Source organism: Aplidium turbinatum, chromosome 15 (genome assembly GCF_918807975.1).
Source record: "Aplidium turbinatum chromosome 15, kaAplTurb1.1, whole genome shotgun sequence".
In the NCBI taxonomy this organism is placed as follows: domain Eukaryota; kingdom Metazoa; phylum Chordata; class Ascidiacea; order Aplousobranchia; family Polyclinidae; genus Aplidium; species Aplidium turbinatum.
Genome location: NC_137486.1, coordinates 14,826,548 through 14,849,730, shown reverse-complemented (window position 1 = coordinate 14,849,730; position 23,183 = coordinate 14,826,548). Strand labels below are relative to the sequence as shown.

General features: G+C 38.7%; 1 protein-coding gene across 3 annotated transcripts in view; it reads left to right on the top strand.

The window, feature by feature from the left end:
* LOC145784772 (semaphorin-3B-like) overlaps nucleotides 1-22,900 on the top strand; it is a 166,282-nt gene extending 143,382 nt beyond the window's left edge. For all 3 annotated transcript variants that reach the window (XM_082596625.1, XM_082596621.1, XM_082596624.1), the window contains one exon: nucleotides 22,645-22,900. In XM_082596625.1, coding sequence (XP_082452751.1) covers nucleotides 22,645-22,742 — 98 coding nt within the window. In that variant the 3' untranslated portion in view covers nucleotides 22,743-22,900. The remainder of the gene's footprint in view (nucleotides 1-22,644) is intronic.
* Nucleotides 22,901-23,183: the final 283 nt, after the last annotated feature.

Below are 23,183 nucleotides of genomic sequence, written 5' to 3'. Positions count from 1 at the left end.
GCTAGGTATATGAACTACACACACAAGAGTAAAACTTATAGCCTGAACTCACTGGGCTAACTGTTATTGTAGCTAATGCGGTAGTTGCGCTAGGCCTATAGCCTGGGAGCTGAGCTTATCAGCTAGGCTATTAACCAAAAAGATTCGTACAGCTTCACTGACAAGCCAGCCCCAAAACCCTGTCAACTGCAAGCCATTTGCATAGCTTTCCAGCTTAGGGTTTCCAAAGGGAATAAAAACTGATCTGTGTTTCCAATTTAAATTTGAGTTTCATAACTGATTTTCCTGAAAAGTCGAAAGTTTACGTTTACGAAAGTTTAATTTTTTGAAAGTTTACGCGGCAAGCGGCGCGGCTTTGTCATTTCAATTTTCCACGCGGCGCGGCACGCGGCGAAAAAGTCAAAAGCGGCCGCGTACGCGGCACGGCGCGGCTTGCATCACTATTGTCCACTGTCTTGCAGTGTGCTCTTCGAAAATTTCTTAATTTTAGAATTTTCTGGTGTTAGAAACAAAATTCTGGCCTGACGTTAACTTCCTTTCTGCAAAATTTCAATTGACTTTGTTGCGAATCAACTTCTATGTGGAAGAATTTTTTGCGAAAACTTCGTAGTAAACTTATGCTTTATTCGGAATGTCGTTACTGAATTAAATCCCTATGAACGTTCCAAACCGCCCTTGTTGGCTTGCTATGTTTTCTCTTCAAAACATAATTATCCAACCCCTGGTATAGTGCAGGCCCTTAGGGGCAAAAATGAGCATCTTTAGGCTAAACGTGTTACACGTTGTTTTTTTGCATTTTTTTGTAGTTGATGAATCTAACTTCAATTTTAGTGGGTGCCGCAACTTTTTGGGTCACGTGATCACCCCCAAATCGGGAATTTCCCCCAAGTAAATTTTGAGCTCTTTTCACGGCATTTTTATGCAATTAGATACGTTATTTTTTTATATTTGGACTGACTGCCACTACAAAATACACGAGATAAAAATCACACAAAATTATGTTATTAATGACGTCATTGTGACGTCATGTATTAATTTTTTGCTTGTTTTTTTCTTATTGTAGTCGCTTATTTGTTGTTGGTGTTACTTTTTTGGTTACAATAAGTTACCAATGGTTTTTCAACTGATTTGATTAGTATTGAGTGTCAGTACTAACATATTCAAAATCTTAAGGAATCTAACTTCCGGAAAGTGGTTATTTTCAAGATAGCTTCCAAGATGGCCGCCAAACCATTGAACAAAACAGTAAATTGACCATAACTCGGTCATCATATGACCAAAACATGTAGTTTTGGTGTCTATATCTAGGTTTTTATACCCTGTGAAGTCAATGAGACTATTCTCAGAATTGTTGAATTATCTGATAGCCTATAAATTCAATATGGCCATCCAAGATGGCCACCAAACCATTAAAATAACAGTAAATTGACCATAACTCGGTCATCCTATGACCAAAACATGTAGTTTTGGTGTCTATATCTAGGTTTTTATACCCTGTAAAGTCAATGAAACCATTCTCAGAATTGTTAATTCATCTGATAGCCTATAAATTCAATATGGCAATCCAAGATGGCCGCTAAACCATTAAAATAACATAGTAAATTGACCATAACTCGGTCATCATATGACCAAAACATGTAGTTTTGGTGTCTATATCTAGGTTTTTATACCCTGTGAAGTCAATGAGACTATTCTCAGAATTGTTGAATTATCTGATAGCCTATAAATTCAATATGGCAAACCAAGATGGCCGCCAAACCATTAAAATAACAGTAAATTGACCATAACTAGGTTATCATATGACCAAAACGTGTAGTTTTGGTGTCTATATCTAGGTTTTTATACCTTGTGAAGTCAATGAGACCATTCTCAGAATTGTTAAATTATCTGATAGCCTATAAATTCAATATGGCAATCCAAGATGGCTGCCAAAACAATTAAAAATGTACAATAACAATGTATTGTTTATTAATAAACCCGGTAAATTTCTATATATATTTGGGTTAACTGAGCAGGCATAAAGAGCTCATACGATGTGGTCATGTAGACTCTTGACATAATCAGCGTAAAGAAAGCACATGGATCAAGTATTACTAATGCTCATCGCTGTCATCGTCTGTAATTATGTGATTGCTGTATGGACACATGAACCAGTTTGGCATGGTCCACATCCAGCATGGTATGGTAGCACATATCTCCGGCAACTACAGTGAGGTGAACACGATTCGCAATTGCAGTGATCATTTTCAGTAAGTTGTCCGGGGCAGCTTTCATGTCCGTCATGATTGGAACCATCTGATTATTGTCTACTTTCCATTCCCAGTCTAGAGCATCCATACCATCGTCAGTAGCCTACCCATCCTGACCATAATCTGGTAGTAAACTCTGAGGCAGTGGAATTTGGTAAAGGATGATGTAGGTGGCAAACGTTCAGGGTGAACAAAGGATTTAGCTGTTTTCATTTTCTTGACCAATGTATTGTATCGCTGTGTTTCTAGGTTACTACTGCCATCGTTGCCAAACATAACGGTCATAGCTTTGTTTCCAAGATCCTTAATGATGTGGTCTGTCTGATTTGGGAGAATAAAGCAATTTGCACATTCTTTGATTATTGGTTGACTTTTCACTAGTTTCTTGAAAGCGTCTTCTTCCCGATACCAAATATCCTTGACATTGAATCACAACCGGTGAATGAAGAGGAGCTGTAAGCATAATTATGTTTGGTCCGATGATTGCTTTAAGTTTGTTGATGTCGTGTATCTTGGTTGCGTAAGCCTTTTCGGAGCGGAAATAGAGGTCTTTAATGTCTGGGTCAGTGTCAGCATAGCGTAGTATCAATATTAAAAGGTCCGGGTCTTCACCAATTAAAGTCGTACTATGTCGATGAGGGCTGTCCATCTGCCGTCTTGACGATGTCAACATCTGCATCACCTGGAGCGTTCATCACATTGCAGCTTCTATTCCTCAGTTGAGCAGAAATGAATCCTTCCTTGTTGGAAGCTCGAGGCAAGAACTGCTCCTTCTTTCCAATGAACTGGGTGTCTACAGTAAAGTGAACAACCGGGTGGACGTTCATGCCGCGTCTTTGATGGGTATTGTCTTTGATAGACGGACCACCATATCCATCAAAGACCACCGTTGCTAAGCGATAATGACGAATGGTAAAATCTGCGTACGACTGTGCAATAGACCCATAACTGTCTCCAGTTTCCATGGCACTCGATGCAACAAGAACCCTCCATCAAAGACGTAGTGATCGGTTTTCGAGGCAGATTCTTTCACTACTTCATAATCGGCTGACATCACACTGCTGGCATGTTCTGTGATGGCAGTAGCTATTTGAGGCTTATCCTCTGCAAGAAACAGGGTCTGGATGTTACGTGGCTGTCACAAGTAATACTCGTCTTCCTCTCAACTGGCCTGAGCTTTTGGGAAATGACAGCAACAAAACTGCGTGATATCAACTGGGTCAACAAGCTGTGATAACTTCAGTCGATCCAAACTTGTTTACGATTGTTGTAACATCGTTAGATACAGCTCTTAACAATCAAACATTGGACATGTCTGAGGTTTCCCCATGTGATCACGAAGAGGCAGACACCCGTATGTTTCTCCATGTGAAACATGGAAAATCCGATGCCATAGTCAAAACAGTAGATACTGATGTGGTAGTTATTGCAATTTCGTGTTTTGACAAGTTAGAAATCTGTAAACTATGGGTTGAATTTGGAGTTGGGAGAAAAAACTCGCTTCATTCCAATCCATGATATTGTTTCATCTTCACCTCAATCTCCGATGATTTGCGCTTCTTTACCTTTGTTTTATACTATCACAATCTGTGATACTGTTTCGTCTTTGGAAAAAAAGGCTTGGGATTGTTGGAAGCTTAATCTTACCGCAATGTGTGGCTTATTTAACTCTCTGAATTTCTCAAGCTCACCTAGTTCTATAAATGACGTACAAAAGTATGTCATAGCTCTTTAGGCAATGGTCCTACTATCACGGATGTAGACGAATGCCGTTATATGATGTTTACCAATGGTTGCACTATTGAAAAGCTGCAACCAACGTCAGCTGCTCTGATGCAACATACACGCAGATCGATACACCAAGCTGAAATACGGAAATTAAGCCTCGTAAATGTTCAGCAACTACCTTCTCCTTTAGCTTGGGGTTGGAAGCATAATGATGCAAATCAACTTGTTCCGTTTTGTCAGTCTACTTGTGGCTCTCGATGTTCCTGTAAGAAAAAATCCATAAAATGCACAAGTCTTTGTTCATGCGAGTACGAAACATGCAATTCGACCACAAAATATCCAATCCTCTCTGATGTTTCATCTTCAATCCACATTGACGTTTCATCTCCAATCCACACTGATCATTCAAGAAATGCTTTTGACTTTCTAAACTCTATCTTGTAACTTGAAAAAACTTGTCGTACACGAATTTTTTTAACATCAAACTACGTATGGTAGAAATTTAACATCGAAAACCGCTAGTTTTTTCATCTTGAATTAACAGTGTTAAGACTCTGACATTACATCATCTGGGGTCGTGTATTAATTTGATTTGTAGATCATAATTAGGCCTACATATTATTTTAAATTTTAAAGTGGCATGACCAAAAGGGAAATTCACCCCTGGTAGCTGCTCTTCTGGTTATTCCCTTGATGACGTCGTTATTGCGTCATACTGTACTGGAATTATTGTTATTGCTTGCAATTGTAAAATTTTAAGCATTTGCAAAACTTATAATGAGAGTATTTGATCGCTTTTTTCGGAATAAACTTACCTTTGGTTCCTGAATTTGAAGTTGTCTAGTTTTAATAATGTAATGATGACGTCATAAAAGATGCAATCATGACGAAACTACTTTTAGGAATTGTGAAATGGTTTTAGTAACCGGTACTCCAACTAAATCCAACAGCAAACGACCAAAATAGGTTAAAAAAGCAAAAAATATATGTGATGACGTCACAATGACGTCATCAGTAAAATTATTTTGTGTTTATTTTGTCTCACTTATTTGTATGTGCTTTTTAAGTTAAAATATACAAAAATCAAATATGTAATTGCACAAAAATGACGTAAAAAGAGCTGAAACGTGATTTCTGGGGAAATCCCCGATTTGGGGGTGATCACGTGACCCAAAAAGTTGCGGCACCCACTAAAATCAAAGTTGGGTTGACCAACTGCAAAAATATGCAAAAAAAACAACGTGTAACACGTTTAGCCTAAAGATTCCCCTAAGGGCCTGAACTAGTACTGCACTTGAGATTTTACTAGTTCATAAAGATTTAGTTGATATAATTCGCTTTGTTGAGCCATAGACAGACAAAACAAATTATCTTCAACGGGTTTAACATATTTTATTACACAAAAAATATAACATAATTTAAACGTATTTTAACGTTTAATTTATTTTAATAAAATATGTTAAACCCGTTGAAGTTACTTTGCTTTGTCTGTCTATGGTTTTCACAAGTTGTAGTCTAATCTTGAAATTTTTATCGCTTTTTTTCTTTTTATTACAATGATTTGTGTGAGCAGTAGAGCATTAGCAATCCAACATGTATTGTTAGTTAAAATGACACGATCAATCTCAGCGGTAACGCCTAGAACATCACACAACTAAGGCGAAAGAGCCATGTCCATGGAGTCCTGTCTTTGTCATGAGTTACCAAGGGGGGTGGGGGGGGACTTATATACCAGTCCCAGGTATACAAGTTCTCTCATTTTCGCAAACCATCATTTTTTCCCGATTATTTTTTTTTCAATTTCTCTTTCGCCTGACTTGTGTGATGTTCTAGGTTTTTCCAATCTCAGCAGATGTCACCCAAACACTTATTTGTTTAATTTTTGTACGCGCAGTTGAATCGTTATAAATATTTATTGTAGTTGAAGTAGGCTCATCAACGCATTTAATAAAGTTCCACAAATTGTTTTGTTTGCAGCTAATTTTTTTGCAAAGAGCACTTTTGTGTTAGGCTATAGCCTATATCAGAGTGATCTATGTACACAGCGTTACGAACATGCGGATCGGAGGCCATGTAATTTCGATTTTGAATTTTAAGCTAAATTTACTTTATATCCTTTTGAAATAATAATTTTAAGAATACAAATAGCCGAATTGTGATCGCTGAACCTCAAATCACTGCAAAACTTCTATATTATGTTAAAAAGTGGCAAATCTTTCCTATTACCAGTGTTGCCAGACCCTTTGGATTTCCAGCACAAGTGCCAAAATTGAGTCTATTATTTGTACCGTAACGTTAGCATAAAAGTAGCTCAAAATCAATTAAGTAGTACCGGTACACAAAGACTATATTTATTAACTACTACTAAACCTATCAACTTGTATTAGCGATTTTGGCTAATAACGAACAGTCGAACAGCCTCCGGTCAAATTTAAAGCCGCTCACTGGCATGGTTTGTGTAGAAAGGTCGCTTATATCTTTTTGAAATCTATGCAACATTCGCTTTATCCAAGGTTGAAGAATTGATCCTTAAATTCAATATGTTAGGTTTATCCACTGTATGAATATTTATAATGTTTACTTAAAAATTCAGATGATGTACATTTTCATGATATGTGTAAACTAAACCCAGGTTCATTTTTCTTATTTTAAAGCATGGTATGGAATAATAGAAAAGTTTGCTTCATCATAAACCATCGATTCACAATCTTTTTGTGGTCACTGACCCCCTGCCAAAAGATAATCAAGTTTTGGAGAACCCCAAAACAAGATTCTAACCGGAAAATGTTAAGTGATAATATTTATTAATGGTGGCATTTTTTCCTTAAGTCAATTAATGTACGGACTCACTTAAAACTCGCTATTGGTTCCTTTGTCGGGTCAGTGGACCACAGGCTGAGAAACGTTGTTGTACACCCTTCAGTATCTTGCATTCGATGTGTTTTTTTACAGAATTTTTTAAGTGCCACTGTGCAATGTCTAAGTGACTCCAGTAATCGTACCAACAAGATGACAAAATGCTTCGTGTTAATGAATTATTCTAAATGCTGGTAGTCACAAAACGTTTGCTGTCCTATGTAAAGACAACATTGAATTAAGCAATTATGAAAAATTTTCTTGCATTCTGTACCTTGCTGTTAGCGGTCAGGGCAGCATAACTTCAAAATTGCGAGTAGATGTTGTTCAAATGTTCATGGTAGCTCGAAGCTGCAGAATTTTGTCTGAGTGACTCTCTTCGGGAGTTATCGTCAGAATAAAATGAGCCTAAAAGTGGTAAAGTATTTATAGAAGAAAAATAACGAAATGTAAATTTGGCTAATCACAATAATTCTAAATTAACGAAGAAGGCATTTAGTAGTAACTTTAAGTGCCACTGTGAGTCGCCACGTAGGCCGCACGAGCGGCACGACCCAATGCTTGGAGGAACGAATCAAACAACACGTCACGAAAAGAATTAGAGAAAGAATCAATACAAGAACTCAACCAAATCGTGCTTGCAAAACTGTAAATGACAAAAGTAGGCTATATCTAGAAGCTCTGCCATGGGGCACCTGCTGGATAATAAAGATTGTGCTTCGAACTTCAGACTAGAAGTGTTTTCAATTCTTGCTAATAGCCGTTTCTCGCAGCACTGGAAGCAATCTTTATAAACACTATCGATCCAATCTTATGCCGCCAAAAAGAATTCGTTTGTCTTAAAACTTCGTTAATTTGGAATTTTTCTCTGATTAGCTAAATTTGCGTTTCGTTTTTTTTTTTTACTAAGTTATACATACTTGACCACTTTTAGGCTTATTTGATTCTGACGATAGCTCCTGAAGAAAGTCAGACGAAAACGTGTAGCTTCAAGCTACCATACGCAACACTCTACTCGGTACTCGCAATTTTCAAGTTCTGTACCACCAACCAACTCTACCTTTAAAGTCTTTAATCAGTCGCTACCCAGCCTATTTAAATTTTTAACGTCCTTGAGTGTGTTTATGTGTGGGCTAGCCTACATCATGCATTTAATTGTGTTCTGTAGCCTACTTTTAGCTCATTTGCATCATTAAAATCTCTCCTTTTTAATTTACAAACACACTTGGTATTGATTGAATCTGTATCCTCGGACTGGGAAAGCTTCTTGCAGAGCTTAATCCTGGCAGTTTCGCATACTTGTAGAGGCTTTGAATCACTGACGCAGGCCCCGGTCGCAAAACTTTTTTCCCACGAACTTTCTGTCTCATTTGCATATTTCTGTAAGGGAGCGTTCAAATATTACGTAACGCTATCGAGGGGGAGGGGGGTTATGAAAAGCGTTACGTTAGCGTCACATCGGGGGGGAGGGGGTTCAAGCAAAACGTTACGTAACGCTTACGAGTAGGCTACGGTAGTTTATTTGTGCTGGCTGGTATCGTCGTTTGGATACTAAATTAAGCTGAAATCATATCCAACAGCACCAACAAAATCTCTATCAAGTATCAACTACGGTACTGTAATTCCACACAGGTTCTAAGTGCTCAAAACCTCGCATTTCGAAATTGCAAGGCAACATTCTTACATCACAAAGCTTGCTTTGATGTGAGTGAACAAAATTAGGGTTGCCAGATGGCTTTTTTTTAGGCTAAATTTCAAAAATCTGGCCTTTTTAAATTGCAGTTGGCTTAAAAAACTTGATGCAAATAAGGCCAGCCCTTTTTATGGCTGCAAATTTTGACCGGTTTGGAAAGTATTATTTTAAGTAAGTTTCAAATAAAAGTATCACTTAAAGCAGTGGTTTTCAATGTTTTTGGTGGAACGGAACCCAATGAAACATTCCAAAAGCTCGAGGAACCCCTGTTCAATAATTTAATTACCTTATGCAAAAAACATCATTTGATTAATTAAATTAAAATACTCATGTTCAGATTTATTTATGTACAATAAAAATACAAACTGTAAAAAACCTGATAGCCTACTGGCAAAACAAAATGATCTCTAACACGTTCACGGCAATTTGACCCACCGGTGTACAAACGAACTGTCTGAAAGAACTCCTTGAAGCGAAGAAAACATGTCCACAAAATTTGGCGGGAAAGCAGAAAGTTAAAGGTTATCGCACCACAAGAAAACAACGAAAATTCGGGATCGCAGCGAACATGTTAAAGTGTAGAAAATTTATTAATAGTGGCAAACCTAATCAATATTTGATTATATTTAAACAATATGCATATAATAATATTATGGACTCTCGGATTTGAATGTAAACTTGCGGAACCCCTAGACTTCAGGGCCGGATTTAGCTGATGGGGGGCCCGGGGCACTTTTAGATCGGGGGGCCCGGGGCACTTTTAGATCGGGGGGCCCCCGTGCAAAAAAAACACTTCTACGTCTACAGTAGCATCAGTCCAGTACTGCACAGCATTTTGCAGAAACTTTAAAGGCCAAAGGAAAAGATTAACACAAAATCACATTTTTTCCACAAGGAGGGGGCCTTCAAAAGTCGGGGCCCGGGGCAACTGTCCCCTCTGCCCCCCCCCCCTAAATCCGGGCCTGCTAGACTTACTGGCGGAACCTTACGGTTCCGCGGAACCCTGATTGAAAACCATTGACTTAAAGCCTGAACTATACCCGTTTTAATTTCTACAGTAAGTAGTGACATAGAGAGTAGAGAATGTGTTAGCTGTGGACAGGGTGGTTCTATTGAGTTGAACCGGGTGGGCTACTAAACGTTTTTAGTAGGTACATAACGTTTTAATTCCAAAAAAAGAATATAGCTAAAATTTCATGTCTCAAACGTAAGCTTTAGGTGCATACAAACCAAGATATTTTATCAGGACGTGTTTCCACGTCATTATTTTGATATAAACTGGTAAAACGGGTTTTGTAATGGAAAAGCGTCACGTGGGGGAGGGGGGGTTGACAAAAACGTTACGTTGGCGTCACATGGGGGAGGGGGGGTCAAAAATTCGGAAAAACAGCGTTACGTAATATTTGAACGTTCCATAAGTGTAGCCATTAGCCTACTGGTTACCGCGCGGAGCGCGTAACTGTTTTTACCGATTTTCGCCCTCACAGCAGCTGATTTTCGCCGTCCAGGTCCAAATCTAAACATTAAACTTGGAAAATACGTAGCCTGGAGACACACATAGTCTAGTCAAGTTTAAAGAAGTTGAGAAAAGAAATTGATTGTGGTCACTAGTCTCAAAGTAAGATTTTCCGAATTGATTAAGAATTAACTTCGATGGGCGTCGAACCGATGTCCTCACGATTATAAGGCGAAACGACTGAACCAAATGCGCCAACGAAAAATGGTGCATTCACACGCTATAAATACATGCTCTATGCGAAGTAGCAAAAAGTTCTTGGAAAAAAAAATTTCGCTGCCCGGTCACCGAGATTGACATAGCGAAGTTTCCGATTGTTGAAGTCTCGTTGCTAGGGAATTATTCCATCCATTAAATGCCGGTTATGCCGCTGAATGGAGAGCAATCCTTGACGTGCGTTGCTCAAGCGCAGACCCCGAGAGTCGAACCAGGGCCGCTTGATCTTAAAATATCTTCGTTCCAGAAGTCACGCGCTAACCAACTGAGTGTTATGAATCCATACACATTCATCACAAATCCTCAAATTAAGGTTTAATAAACAAAACACACGATATAGCTGAACATAAACATAGCGGTTAACATCAACATAATAAGGTAGTAGGTATTAACTTAAATAAGAGATTATACACTACGGCTTACAAACTAAAGATTACATGCAACTGAAATGTCTTCACTACTGAACAATCTGCTGTATGAAGCTACGCTGCTGGAACACAAGTAAAATGTCGCGGCAGGTATTTGATTGTTTAAACGAGCAATTACCTACGTCATAATACCGCAAGGAGAAGCAATCGAAACGATTAGGTAGGAGGCAAAATAAGAATGGTCAGTTGTAATCTACAACATTCTCCCCTGCCAAGAAGTCGAGTTCAAACGGGTATTTGTATCATTCATACATCAAACGATCAGGAGTGCGCCTTATGCGGGAAGAACGCCTCAGCATTGATTCTTCTCTTGTGTTAGGGCTAGGCTCTTCATTGACTTCAGAATGACAATCAACTTCGATGTTGGGTTCAGCACCTCTTACGTTGCTGTGATGTATTTTATCAACAGGAGAATCGCTTGCAACGGTTTCATCATTGTACGATTGATCATTAATGAAAACAGAAGTGTCAGAATCAGTTGCGCTACTTTCGAAAGTGTTTGTTTCTCCCACAGGAGCAACATCACGCAATGATACAGTAGTCTGGCGACCATTCGGTAATCTCACAAAAGCATACGTTGGAGTAGCATGAATTAATTCTACTTCATCTACAGCAGGTTCATATTTGCTCGTGCGAACGTGGCGCTTCAATAGAACAGGACCAGGAGTACTGAGCCATGTGGGACTTGATGATCCCAGCATGGAACGACGACTAAACTTCATAAAGCGCTCGTGGGGAGATACATTGATCGCAGTACAGAGCAGTGAACGTACGGAATGTAATACGTCAGGCAAAACACTTTCCCATTTTGAAATGGGCAAATTGCGCGTTCTTAATGCAAGTTGCACTGCGGTCCAGATAATATTATTATATTTTTCACATTGACCATTACATCGAGGGTTATATATTGAAGTTTTGCTGAGAGCTATTCCTTTGCTGTGCGCAAATGATATAAATTCGTTTGACATAAATGCAGGCCCTCTGTCAGAATGAATATATGAGCAGAGGCCAAACAAAGAAAACAATTGCGATAAACATGAAATAACAGTTCCGGCATTCATATTTGCACAAGGAAAAGCAAATGGAAACCTCGAATACTCGTCGATTACAGTCAATATATATTTGTTTCTTGTGGCTGAAGGCAATGGGCCTTTGAAATCAATATTTAGGCGTTCCATAGCTTGGGTAGCTTTTATAAGCGGAGTTTGAATCGGCTTGTGGAAACGAGGTTTAATTTCAGCACAAACATTACAATCTGAGATCATCTTACGTATCTCGCCGAGCGAATAAGGTAGATTCTTTGTTTTGATATAATGGTGCATTCTTGTTACCCCATGGTGGCAAAGACTCGCATGAATCTCGTACAAATAATGGCTAGACAAACTTGCACAATACGCTCTTGATAAGGTATCCGGTGCCACGTTAAGTTTTCCTGGTCGATAAACTATGTCATATTGATACTGTGAAAGTTCAACACGCCATCTCAAAATTTTACTGTTTTTCAACTTACTATGACTTTTGCAATCATACATAAACGCGATTGATCGCTGATCAGTTACAAGTTTGAAACACCGCGCGGCCAGCAAATGGCTCCATTTCCGCACTGCTTCTACAATAGCAGCGGCCTCTTTTTCTATCGAAGAGTGATGCTTTTCGGTTTTTGTCAACGATCGGAAAAAAAATGCAGGTTGCTGACAAGGCAACATCTGAAGCATCAGTTTCGACTACAAACATGGCTTCTTCATCGATTACTCCAAGTGTCACAGTGGCCAATTCTGATTTAAGCTCTTCAAACGCTTTTAAAGCATCACCATTTAAAGGAAAGTCGCTGTTTTCTATTAACGGTTTAATTTTGTCAGAATAATGAGACACCCATTTGGCATAATATGCGAAAAGTCCGATAACACGCTGCTGCTCTTTGTTATTTGTTGGAGAAGGGAGCTCTAAAAGAGTTTTCACTCGGTCAGGATCTGGTTTTAAACAACCTTAAGAAATTTGATAACCCAACAACTGTATGCAGTCAGTCGAATATTCACATTTCGACTCATTAAATGTCAAATTACACTCTTTAGCTACCGGTACTTGCAAAAACTTCGACAAATTTTCATCATGTTCTTGCTGCGTTTTACCACCGATTGTAATATCATCAAGATAAGCGAACGTACCTTTGCAATCATTAGACTTGATAATATCGTCCACAATTCGCTGGAAACAGGGCACTGCATTTGTCAGCCCAAATGGTATTCTTTTCCACTGCCAAAGTGAACCGTCAGCTTGAAACGCAGTAAATATCCTGTCGCATTTGGGTAGTTCTACTTGATGGTATGCACTTGTCATATCGATTGTCGAATACACATTAAACTTTGCAACATTTTGCACCACGTCCTGCATCCGTGGCAGCGGATACGCATCAATTCTAGTGAATTTATTTATAGTCTGGCTATAGTCAATGACCATTCGCCTTTTATGGTTAACTTGGGTAACCACAAGAGGCTGCGCACGCCATGGAGAGTTACTTGGCTCGATGAGCAGGGCCTACGAGAGGGGGGTACGGAGGGTACGGCGTACCCTTGAGGGCCCAGGCCTGTGGTTGTTGGGGGGCCCGAAATTGTGATTTTATAGTAGCCTATACGCGAAAAAATGTTTGGTTAAAACCATCCTAAACGACTAAATTCAAGCATAAATGTTGTTATTCGTTAGTCTTTGGGGCGCCCGTAATGTAGCAATAGGGCCGGAAAGAAATTAGGTGTCTAAAGTGGTGAATTAATGCCTTACGTGCAAACATGTTCTGTTAAAAGCACTCTAAATTAAATCACAAAAGTTGGTTATTCTCCTGTCCTGGGGGGGAAGGGCATAGTGTAGCAAAAGCAGGGTTGAGGAAAACCAGGGACTTTTTTTAAATTCCAAACCGCTAGTTTTTTTTTATACCCGGGTGTTTTTGGGCTTTTTTGTGTTTTTTAAAAACTATTTGAAAAAGGGGGCAAACTTGGTTTTGAATCTTTATCCTCGAACTGGCAAAGCCTTGTTAGGCTATTCCTGGTTGTTTTGCATACTTGTAGAGGCTCTTGAAGCAAGGCCGGTTACGGAGATTGGCAGAGTGAAATTTCCGATTGTTGAAGTGTTGTTACCTGGGAATTATTACATCCATTAGGTGCCACTGAATGGAGAGCAGTCCTTAGAGTGCGTTGCTCAAGCGCACACCCCGAAAGTTGAACCAGCACTGCTTGATCTAGAAGCTTCTTCGTTCACGAAGTCACTTGCTAACGAACTGAGCTATCGGGGCGACTTAAACCTTACATTATGTCATTATTCAGATGCATGGGATAGAATTTAATCTAGGGTAGGCCAATGCCATTCTCTGTTGTTACAAACTTGTATTTTATGATGCTCAGTCTAATCTTATCTGGCAGCAGGGCAGGGTAGGCCGGTACCCGGTCATTTTGTCGACAGGACGTTTGGTCGACAAGACATTTGGTCGACAGGAAGTTAGGTCGACAGAACGATTCATTTTAGGGTTAGTTAACTAACCTTAACCCTAACCTAGCCTCAGGGCCTACGAGAGGGGGGTACGGAGGGTACGGCGTACCCTTGAGAGCCCAGACCTGTGATTGTTGGGGGCCCGGAATTGTGATTTTATAGTTTACGCGCACAAATATTTGGTTAAAACCATCCTAAACGACTAAATTCAAGCATAAAAGTTGTTATTATTTAGTCCTGGCCCTCCTGGGGGGGGCCCGTAATGTAGCAAGAGGGCCCGGAAAGGTAACTAAGTGCATTGTGTGCAAATTAAGGGCCCAAAGTGGTGATTTAATGCTTTACGTTAAAAATGTTCTGTTAAAAGCACCCTAAATTAAATCATAAAAGTTAGTTATTCTCCTGTCCGGGGGGGCATAGCGTAGCAAAAGCAAGGTTGAGATTGCCTAACCTGCCAGATTTTTTTTTAAAAGCCCGGGTGTTTTTTTTTTTTTTTTTTTTTAAATATTTGAAAAAGGAAGTTTCACGCTTATTTTACTTTAAAATGAATTTAAGAGTTGTAGCAGGAGCCAGAGTCAATACTTTCGGAGCTGGAGCGGAGCCAAAGTAAAAAAAAGTGGCTTCATTCACCTCTGCTAAGCATGTGGTGAATGCAAAAGTTAATGACAAAAGGTTATTGGTCAGATGATTAATTTGATTATGTTTTGACCTGATGTTGTGTTCGAGCATTGGTAGAGAGCTTGACTTGTTGTACTAGATACATATGACACTCAGTAACGTTAACGGATTTAACATTATTAAACACAAACAAACAAAAAAACTACTAAATCCAACGTTTTCGACACCACATAGTGTCTTCATTTGGAATAATTATAGGCTACATCTAAGATAAATAACTAAGTTTGAAAATTTTACATTAAAGCTGTACAAGCGACACCTTTCAACAGCACCATCAACAACTGGCAAACACAAATTGTGTGTGACAATTCACACGATATGCACAACACAAACCACTAATTAAAAACGCAAAGCAAGATGGTAAGTTTGTGTAAACTAAAGCTGATCAAAAATTATTTAAGATCAACAACAGGTGAAGAGCGTTTAGTCAATCTGGCAAGGCTCAGCATAGAATCAAAGTTAGCCAGACAAGTTAACTTTGATAAAGTTATAAAAGTTTTTGCAGAAAAAAAGGCAAGAAAAATCTGTTTTGCTGAATAAATGAACTCAGCGATGTACAAAATACTGCTTTTGGTATATTATATAGTTGACATGCAAGCATTGGCTAAGAGTTAAAGAAGACCCTGACAAAGTTTATTTTGGCCAAGTTATAAAAGTTTTTGAAAGAAAAGTCCAGACAAGCTGTTATGCTAACTAGTAACTAAATACCGATCATGAAGTTATTGTAGTACAAGTATTACAGTATATTTAGTTTTGATTGTGGGCTAACTTGCAATCATACCATACTACAGCTACTAATTTGATGCTCTTGAGCCTGTTGAAGCGTGAACTTTTGAAAGTACTTGAGCTTTTTTGCTTTTGGACGGTCATTCTCAATCTCAGCAAAATTTTGTGTATGTTCAAGTTAAATGACGGACTGATTGTTTAATAACTATATATAAATAGTGAATTTTTTATATTCAGCAGAATTTGGATATAATGGACTATTCATGGGCAGCATTTTTTGTCCTTTCCTGTATCAGAAATCTGACATCTGTTACATCCAAATGCCTTGGAGAAAAAAAACTGACCAGAGTGTTGGTCCATTACATCAGAGTTCTACAGTAATAGCACATTATACTGTTATGTAGTTGTTAAACTGTACAAATTATCCTCTTTGTACAATAGTAACCTACTGGCTGTATGTGGTCCACGTCTTTTAGGTGCAGACAATTAGGCGCCGGTCAAATAGGCGTGCACACTGTGGTGTCAGGATATTTAGGTGCAGAGCATTGTGGCGCCCGTTCATTTATGTTCTGCAACGTCAAACTCTGGTAAGAAGATGCTATGTTTTAATGGAGTGAAACTATGGAATCAAATACCAAAAGAAATACAGGAAAAGTGTTATGCTTTTAAATTTCTTTGTTTATTAAAGAATTTGTACAATGATCACTCCTGAAACATATCATCTGCTTAATGCTCTGCACAGTTTTTTTTTTATGTTGCCCTGTGTTACTCCACTGTTAATGTATTATGAAATGTGCTGGTATTGTGCTATATAATATGTGTTAATATTCTTAATTTTGGGTCTTTTGTTTAAATGTTTGGGTGGCAGCTGACTTTGGTGACCTTTTGGTCTTTCGCTGCCATCCTTGTTGTGCAAACTATTTGTGTTTATTGTGTTTTTGTTCTTTTCTTTTTCGCCAACAAAACAAAAATAAACTGAACTGTCATTATTCAGATGCATAGGAATAAAATTTAATTTAGAATAGGCCAATCCCATTCTCTGTTCCTATAAACTTGTATTTTATGATGCTCAGTTTTTTCTTATCTGGCAGCAGGGCAGGGTAGGCCTATATCATATGAGGTAAGTGACATATTTATCTTTCATATTCAATATTATTGTGCATAGCCTATTAAAATTAAGTAATAGTTTTATTGCAGCCTGATACTATGATATCGCACAGATGTCTAATTCTGCAGTAAAATGTTGTATGGTGTGCAATACGCGGTACGCCTAAGCAAACATCACGCGCTTTGCCCAAGACGAAGGGGCCCGGAGTGAGAGGGGGGCCCGGAAAGACTCTTCGTACCCTTGATGAAAACTTCTCTCAGAGGCCCTGCCTAGCCTAACCCTAACCTAACCCAAATGTCCTGTCGACCAAATGTCTTGTCGACCAAATGTCCTGTCGATCAAATGTCTGTCGACCAAACGACCGGCTACGGGGTAGGCCTATAGGCTATCATATGAGGGAAATGACATATTTATCCTCTTTCATATTCAGTATTATGGTGCAGCATAGCCTATTAAAGATTTAGTTTTATTGCAGCTTGATACTATTATTGCGCACAAATGTCCAATTCTGCAGTAAAATGTTGTATGGTGTGCAATACGCCTAAGCAAACATCACACGTTTTGCCCAAGACAAAAGAGGCCCGGAGTGAGAGGGGGGCCCGGAATGACTCTTCGTACCCCTAGTGAAAATTTCTCTCAGAGGCCCTGTCGATGAGTCCTTCCTTCAGCAGTCGTTTTACTTCTGATCCTATGAACTCTTTATCCTGCATTGAATAACGGCGTTCTTTGGTTGCCACTGGATGGCAATCCTCCGTTAGATGCTGGAATAAATTGACAGGAGTTGACGTTTTTACAGCTTGCAACAAAACGAGGTGTAACGTGGGCTTCGAACCTCCGAAGTAAATGCTGACTCTCTTATGCTGTTCCATAAAGTCTTGACCGAGTATGACATCAGTTAGCAAATTTTCCAGCACCATTACATCCACTTTTTGGTATAGTTGACCACCAAGGTTCACGTCAACTTTACATATGCCTACACCTTTAGAGCTGCATCCTTTTACTGCTAAACCAATTCGCTGATCAGTCTCTTTAAGGTTTAGTTGCAATTGTTGACTAAACGACTTGCTTATGTGCGATAACGACGATCCTGTGTCAATTAAAGCATTCGCAGAAATACCGTTAATCGTGACAGGAATGATGACTTTCGTATCAATAGATTTTGAAGTCTTTTGAGGGGTTATGTGCATCAAAGAAGTTGAAGAACAATGACTTTTATGCATAGAAAGTTTAGGTGATCGACACATTTTGGAGAAATGTCCTTTCTTAGCACAACGATAGCACTCAACTTCCTTAGCTGGGCAAAATTGTCGAGAATGCCGTTTATTTCCACAATATGGACATCTTACTGAAACGGTAGCTGCAACAGTATCTTGCTGTCTTTCAAGGTGGTTATCTTTAGGTTCAGATGTAACAGCAACTTGATGCGAATGCAGTGTCGAGGGTTCTGCAGCTATTCGTCCAGCGTTTTTTTGAGCATCTTCCAACGACCGAGCTTTCTCGAAAGCAGCTTGTAGAACAAGGTTTGGTTCTTCCAATAAACGTTGCTTAATTTCTTGTGATGTCAATCCGCCGATGAAGGCATAAAGAATAGATTCCTCTCTGTGCTGAACGGCCGACACAGCTTCGAAATTGCAGTCAGTACTCAAGCGCTTGAGCTTTTGATAATATTCATCAAGTGTCTGGTTGACCTCTTGCTTGCAAGATTTAAGCAAATAACGCGCATAAATTCGATGAGGAGCTTTGTCATATGCACTTTAAAGTTGAGTAATTGCAGCTTCATATGTGCCAGCTTCTGAAATGACCTCATAAGCTGCACTAACAAGATGATTGACAAGAAGACCGAGTTTATCTGCATCCGAAATACCTTCGTACTTCTGAATATAATAGGTAAATGACCTATACCAGTGCGACCAAAGCTTCCTGGCTTCGCTACTGTGAGGATCGGCAGTAAACAGTTTTGGTCTTAAGTCTTTAAGATCCATTCTGTGTCTGTTTATTAAATTGTTATGAATCCATACTCATTCATCACAAATCCTCAAATTAAGGTTTAATAAACAAAACACACGATATAGCTGAACATAAACATAGCGGTTAACATCAACATAATAAGGTAGTAGGTATTAACTTAAATAAGAGATTATACACTACGGCTTACAAACTAAAGATTACATGCAACTGAAATGTCTTCACTACTGAACAATCTGCTGTATGAAGCTACGCTGCTGGAACACAAGTAAAATGTCGCGGCAGGTATTTGATTGTTTAAACGAGCAATTACCTACGTCATAATACCGCAAGGAGAAGCAATCGAAACGATTAGGTAGGAGGCAAAATAAGAATGGTCAGTTGTAATCTACAAACCAGCTCAGTGGCCGAGTGGTTTCGCCTTCGGCTCTGGTGCTGGTAGATCTGAGATCGATTCCAGGTCGGGTCAAACCGAAGACTTTAAAAACGGTACCGATTGTGTTCTATCCTGCATAGCGCAGTGAGAATGAGTCGGGTAATAATGTGATAACATCGTAAACCTGATATAAATTAAAAATGAGCACTGTCGCTAAAAGACCTTAGCTGTTGTAGAGCGACAATAAATAAAACCATAACATTATTATTATTATTGTAATCTACAACACTGAGCTATCGTGGCGGATTGTTTGCCAGAAAGTTAATTATATTTCGCTTAATTGTCAGTGCTGTATTCGTAGAGTATAGGCTACTCTCTGCTTTTTCGAGCAACTATAGTAGCCTATGCCCTCTGGTTTTCCAGATAGAGTGCCTATGCTATCCTTGGGCTACTGATTCTTGACAACTACTAACTAACTACTTAACCCTTTGAGGACCAATGGTATACGGGTGGACAATGGTACATGGGTGTACCATGAACCCGTTCTGAGAGTTTTATCATTCAATCAATTCATTCAGAGCATTGTTAGCAGAATGCAAATGAGACTTTGTGCTAATGCCGACACTAACAATGGTCAGCTACTGGTTGATATTGCTAACTTTGCAACCTGATAAAATGATAGAAGGAAATTTGCGTCATGGAGAAGCAGAGGTAAGAAGAATTTGTAGACGCTTTGACATTGATGAAATACAGTCAATCCAAGGGTTAAGAGACTTGAGTGAAAAAGTTGAAATTGTGCCCAATAATTTAAAGCTTCTCTTGACAGCTATTTCAACTTTCCTTGTTCTACAGCAGAATGTGAACGTGGTTTCAGTTTATTGAACGATATTATCACAGGTTCAAGAGCATCTTTGCTTATTGATAATGTGGGCTGTTCGATGTTTAGCCTACTAAACTTAAATGCAATGGACCACCTGTGGCTAAATTTACTGCTAAAAAATGTGTAAGATCCTGGCTGCCAAACCACCGATCAGCTAAGGATACTAAATCCCAAACTTGTAAAGAGGATAAAGATGTGGATTCCTCTCGGCAGGCTGTTTGGAATGTAGGCCTATTCATAAAAAATAAACAATTTTGTACCTCTCGTCCAATTTTGATGTTGATAATTCATGTTATGATATAGAATAAAGATTAACTTAGTTTGCAAGTTGTGTATTTACCATTTTATCAAATCTGAGACAGTATACCCTGTGCTTTTTTTTACGAATACAGCACTGCAGTAGCGCACCCAGAAAAAAAATTAGGGGGGGGGGGGCTAATTCAGAAATGTCGGCCGAGTGATTTGCGACAATAGTAACAGTGACAATAGGCCAATGACCATCCCTTTGATTAATATTTAAAGGCACTCACTGTCCACAACCCACCGGTTGCCGATACATCAACATTCGTTCTCTCAATCAGATTAGAATTTGGCCTAGGGAACTCCACGCTACTAGCACCATCCTCATCCCTACGTCCACTCTCGCAATCTTCTATAGATCTCGACTTTTTCGTCATGTAGGCTATGACAAAATAGAATTAACTTTCTGTTTGCCAGCAAAAATAAGTGCAAAAACAACAACTAGCATGAAACCAGTTTAAAACTAAACACTAATTTTGTATACAGTAAATTTGATGTGGACGTTTTTTCTACTTACAAAACATTCAAAATTAGTTCGTATTTTCAACTGAAGTCCCAGACGCCTTTGTCTCTCTGCTTAAATGTCGTAGGTCTATACAGTTTTACATGTCCGTGTGATTCGGCATTGACGTACGGTACATCAGTATGTCCACGAAACATTTGACCACGAGAGTACGGGAGCATCTGAACTTCAGGGAGTTGAAGAAAAGTGCCATTAAAGACCATATCATGGAGTGTTCTTTTTGCACAGATCAAACACTCTCTGCTGAGATTTAAAATTTTACGCAAAGGCAAATCCCAATTTGACACAAAAATTTAGGAAACACTGTTAATCAAACGCTACAACCCAAATTTAAACAGACAATTATTTGCGGGAGACGCGTCCAACCGTCCATTCTCCTCAACATTTACTTGATGTATCACGTTTCATGTGCTGCAAATTTTTTTGTAGTTATTTATGTAGTTGCCTTTTCCTAATGTAATTTTACCTTCAAGGAGTTGCAATTTATTGCATTTTTATAAATATTTTCAGGTTTCTGAAGAGGGCTTAAGTTCTGAAAACGTTCGACTGTTCAAACTATTTGTAAATAGGCCTATGTAAAATATATTTTTATAATGCTCAGCCCTGTTGTATTGTTGTGTCTTATTCATATTTTACCTGTAAGCAAAAGTTATAAATGGGGAACATACAAAAACTTCATTTTCGGTGGCGGGTTTGGGGGGGCTTGAGCCCCCTTAGCCCCATGCTGGGTGCGCTACAGCAGCACTGCTAATTGTCATGGTGGAAGCTGACTTTGCCACATGGCTAACAATCGTAACAATTTGTTAAATACCTAAGTGGTATAAGTTAACTGCGGAAAATGAAACGAATGTGCGTAGGCCTACAGGCGTATTTTGAGGACTCACAGCAAATTCTTTTCCAAGGCAGTGTAACCGAAGTGTTCGATCTATGAAGAAGTTTTTTTTTTTTCAATATTTGAACAGTTCCAATGAATTTTATTTCATACAGTGGCCTTGGAGTGACATCCAAAAAAGTATCTTGCATCACAAAATGAGTCGTTATATCATTTATTGCAAAGAATACTGCGAAGCACTGCCATTGGTTTAGCCTACTGATTCTTTGGTCTTTAAAACAAACTTAGCCCAATGCAAACGTTGAGGTTTCTTGAACATTCTTCATGTAGCATATTTCGCTGAGAAACGATTTCTGCATAATATAACTCAAAATAAATAAAATGTTTCGATAGCCTATATTTTATAGAACTTTATGTAAGCTAGCCTTCGTTAATTTTTAGTTATTACAATCAATATTTTATTGATCTTTCTGTGACCGTAGTAATGTAATGACTTCCTTGATTTTTTATCAAAACCTACTAAAAAGTTTGCCAAATTATTTTTGTTAGCCTAGTGGATTGTAAAGTAGGTTGTTTGAATCTTTATCCTCGGACTGACAAAGCCTCTGGTAGGAATACAGTATAGAACCACTAGTAGGCTATAAGTTTTAGAGGGTTTGATCCACTGACGCAGGGCTGGTTATAAAGATTGATCGAGTGAAGTTTCCGATTGTTATTACCGCGGAATTAATCCATCCACTGGGCCAGTGGTTTTTAACCTTTTTAATATCATCCCCAAGAACGTGATGGATTTCAGTTACCCCCTTTTCATAAAATAACAATTTGTAGCTTGCAATCAAATTTGTGCCAAAGTTAGCCTAGGCTATATGTACATTCAAATTCATTTTACAACCAACAAAGTAGAAGTTTTTCAGTTTATTTATAGATTTGTTGGCTGTGCATTTTTAAGATAGTGTTTGCCAACACCGTTTTGTCGACGCCGTTAGCTGATACTGCTTTTTGCTATCATACTGTTAAGATCTAGTCACAGTGGAGGATAGACAGCATCTCATACCATTTTCAATCGCTAACTTGTTTCGATACTTCGTTTTCATAGATGCCATTGCTGAAAATCCTACTTCACAGCAATATGAGGAAGGAAATTGGGTCAAAAAACTTTACGGTTTTCTGAAAAGGTTTGGATATTCATTTTGAAGACCAACCCAAAAATTACCGATATCAATGTTTGGGTGGCAGCTGACTTTGGTGACCTTTTGGTCTTTCGCTGCCATCCTTGTTGTGCGAATTATTTGTGTTTTTGCTTTTTGTGTCTTTCTTTTTCGCCAACAAAACAAAAAAATAAACTGAACTGAACTTCCCTTGCGAATTCGGTGTTTAGATTTGTATTTTCACGCAATCCAAGAAACTCTCTTTTCGCTGCCATATTGTCATCACTGATAGGCAGTGTTGGGCGCGATAACTCATTTTTCAGTTAAGCGATAACGATAATCGATAAACGAAAAATGCCTAAAGCGATAACGATAAACGATAAATCAAAAAAAAGTTAAGCGATAACGATAAACGATAAATTATCGCCGATAATGTCCGATAAGTGCGATAACGATAATTTTTTTTTCTTGATTGGCGCTGCCCCAT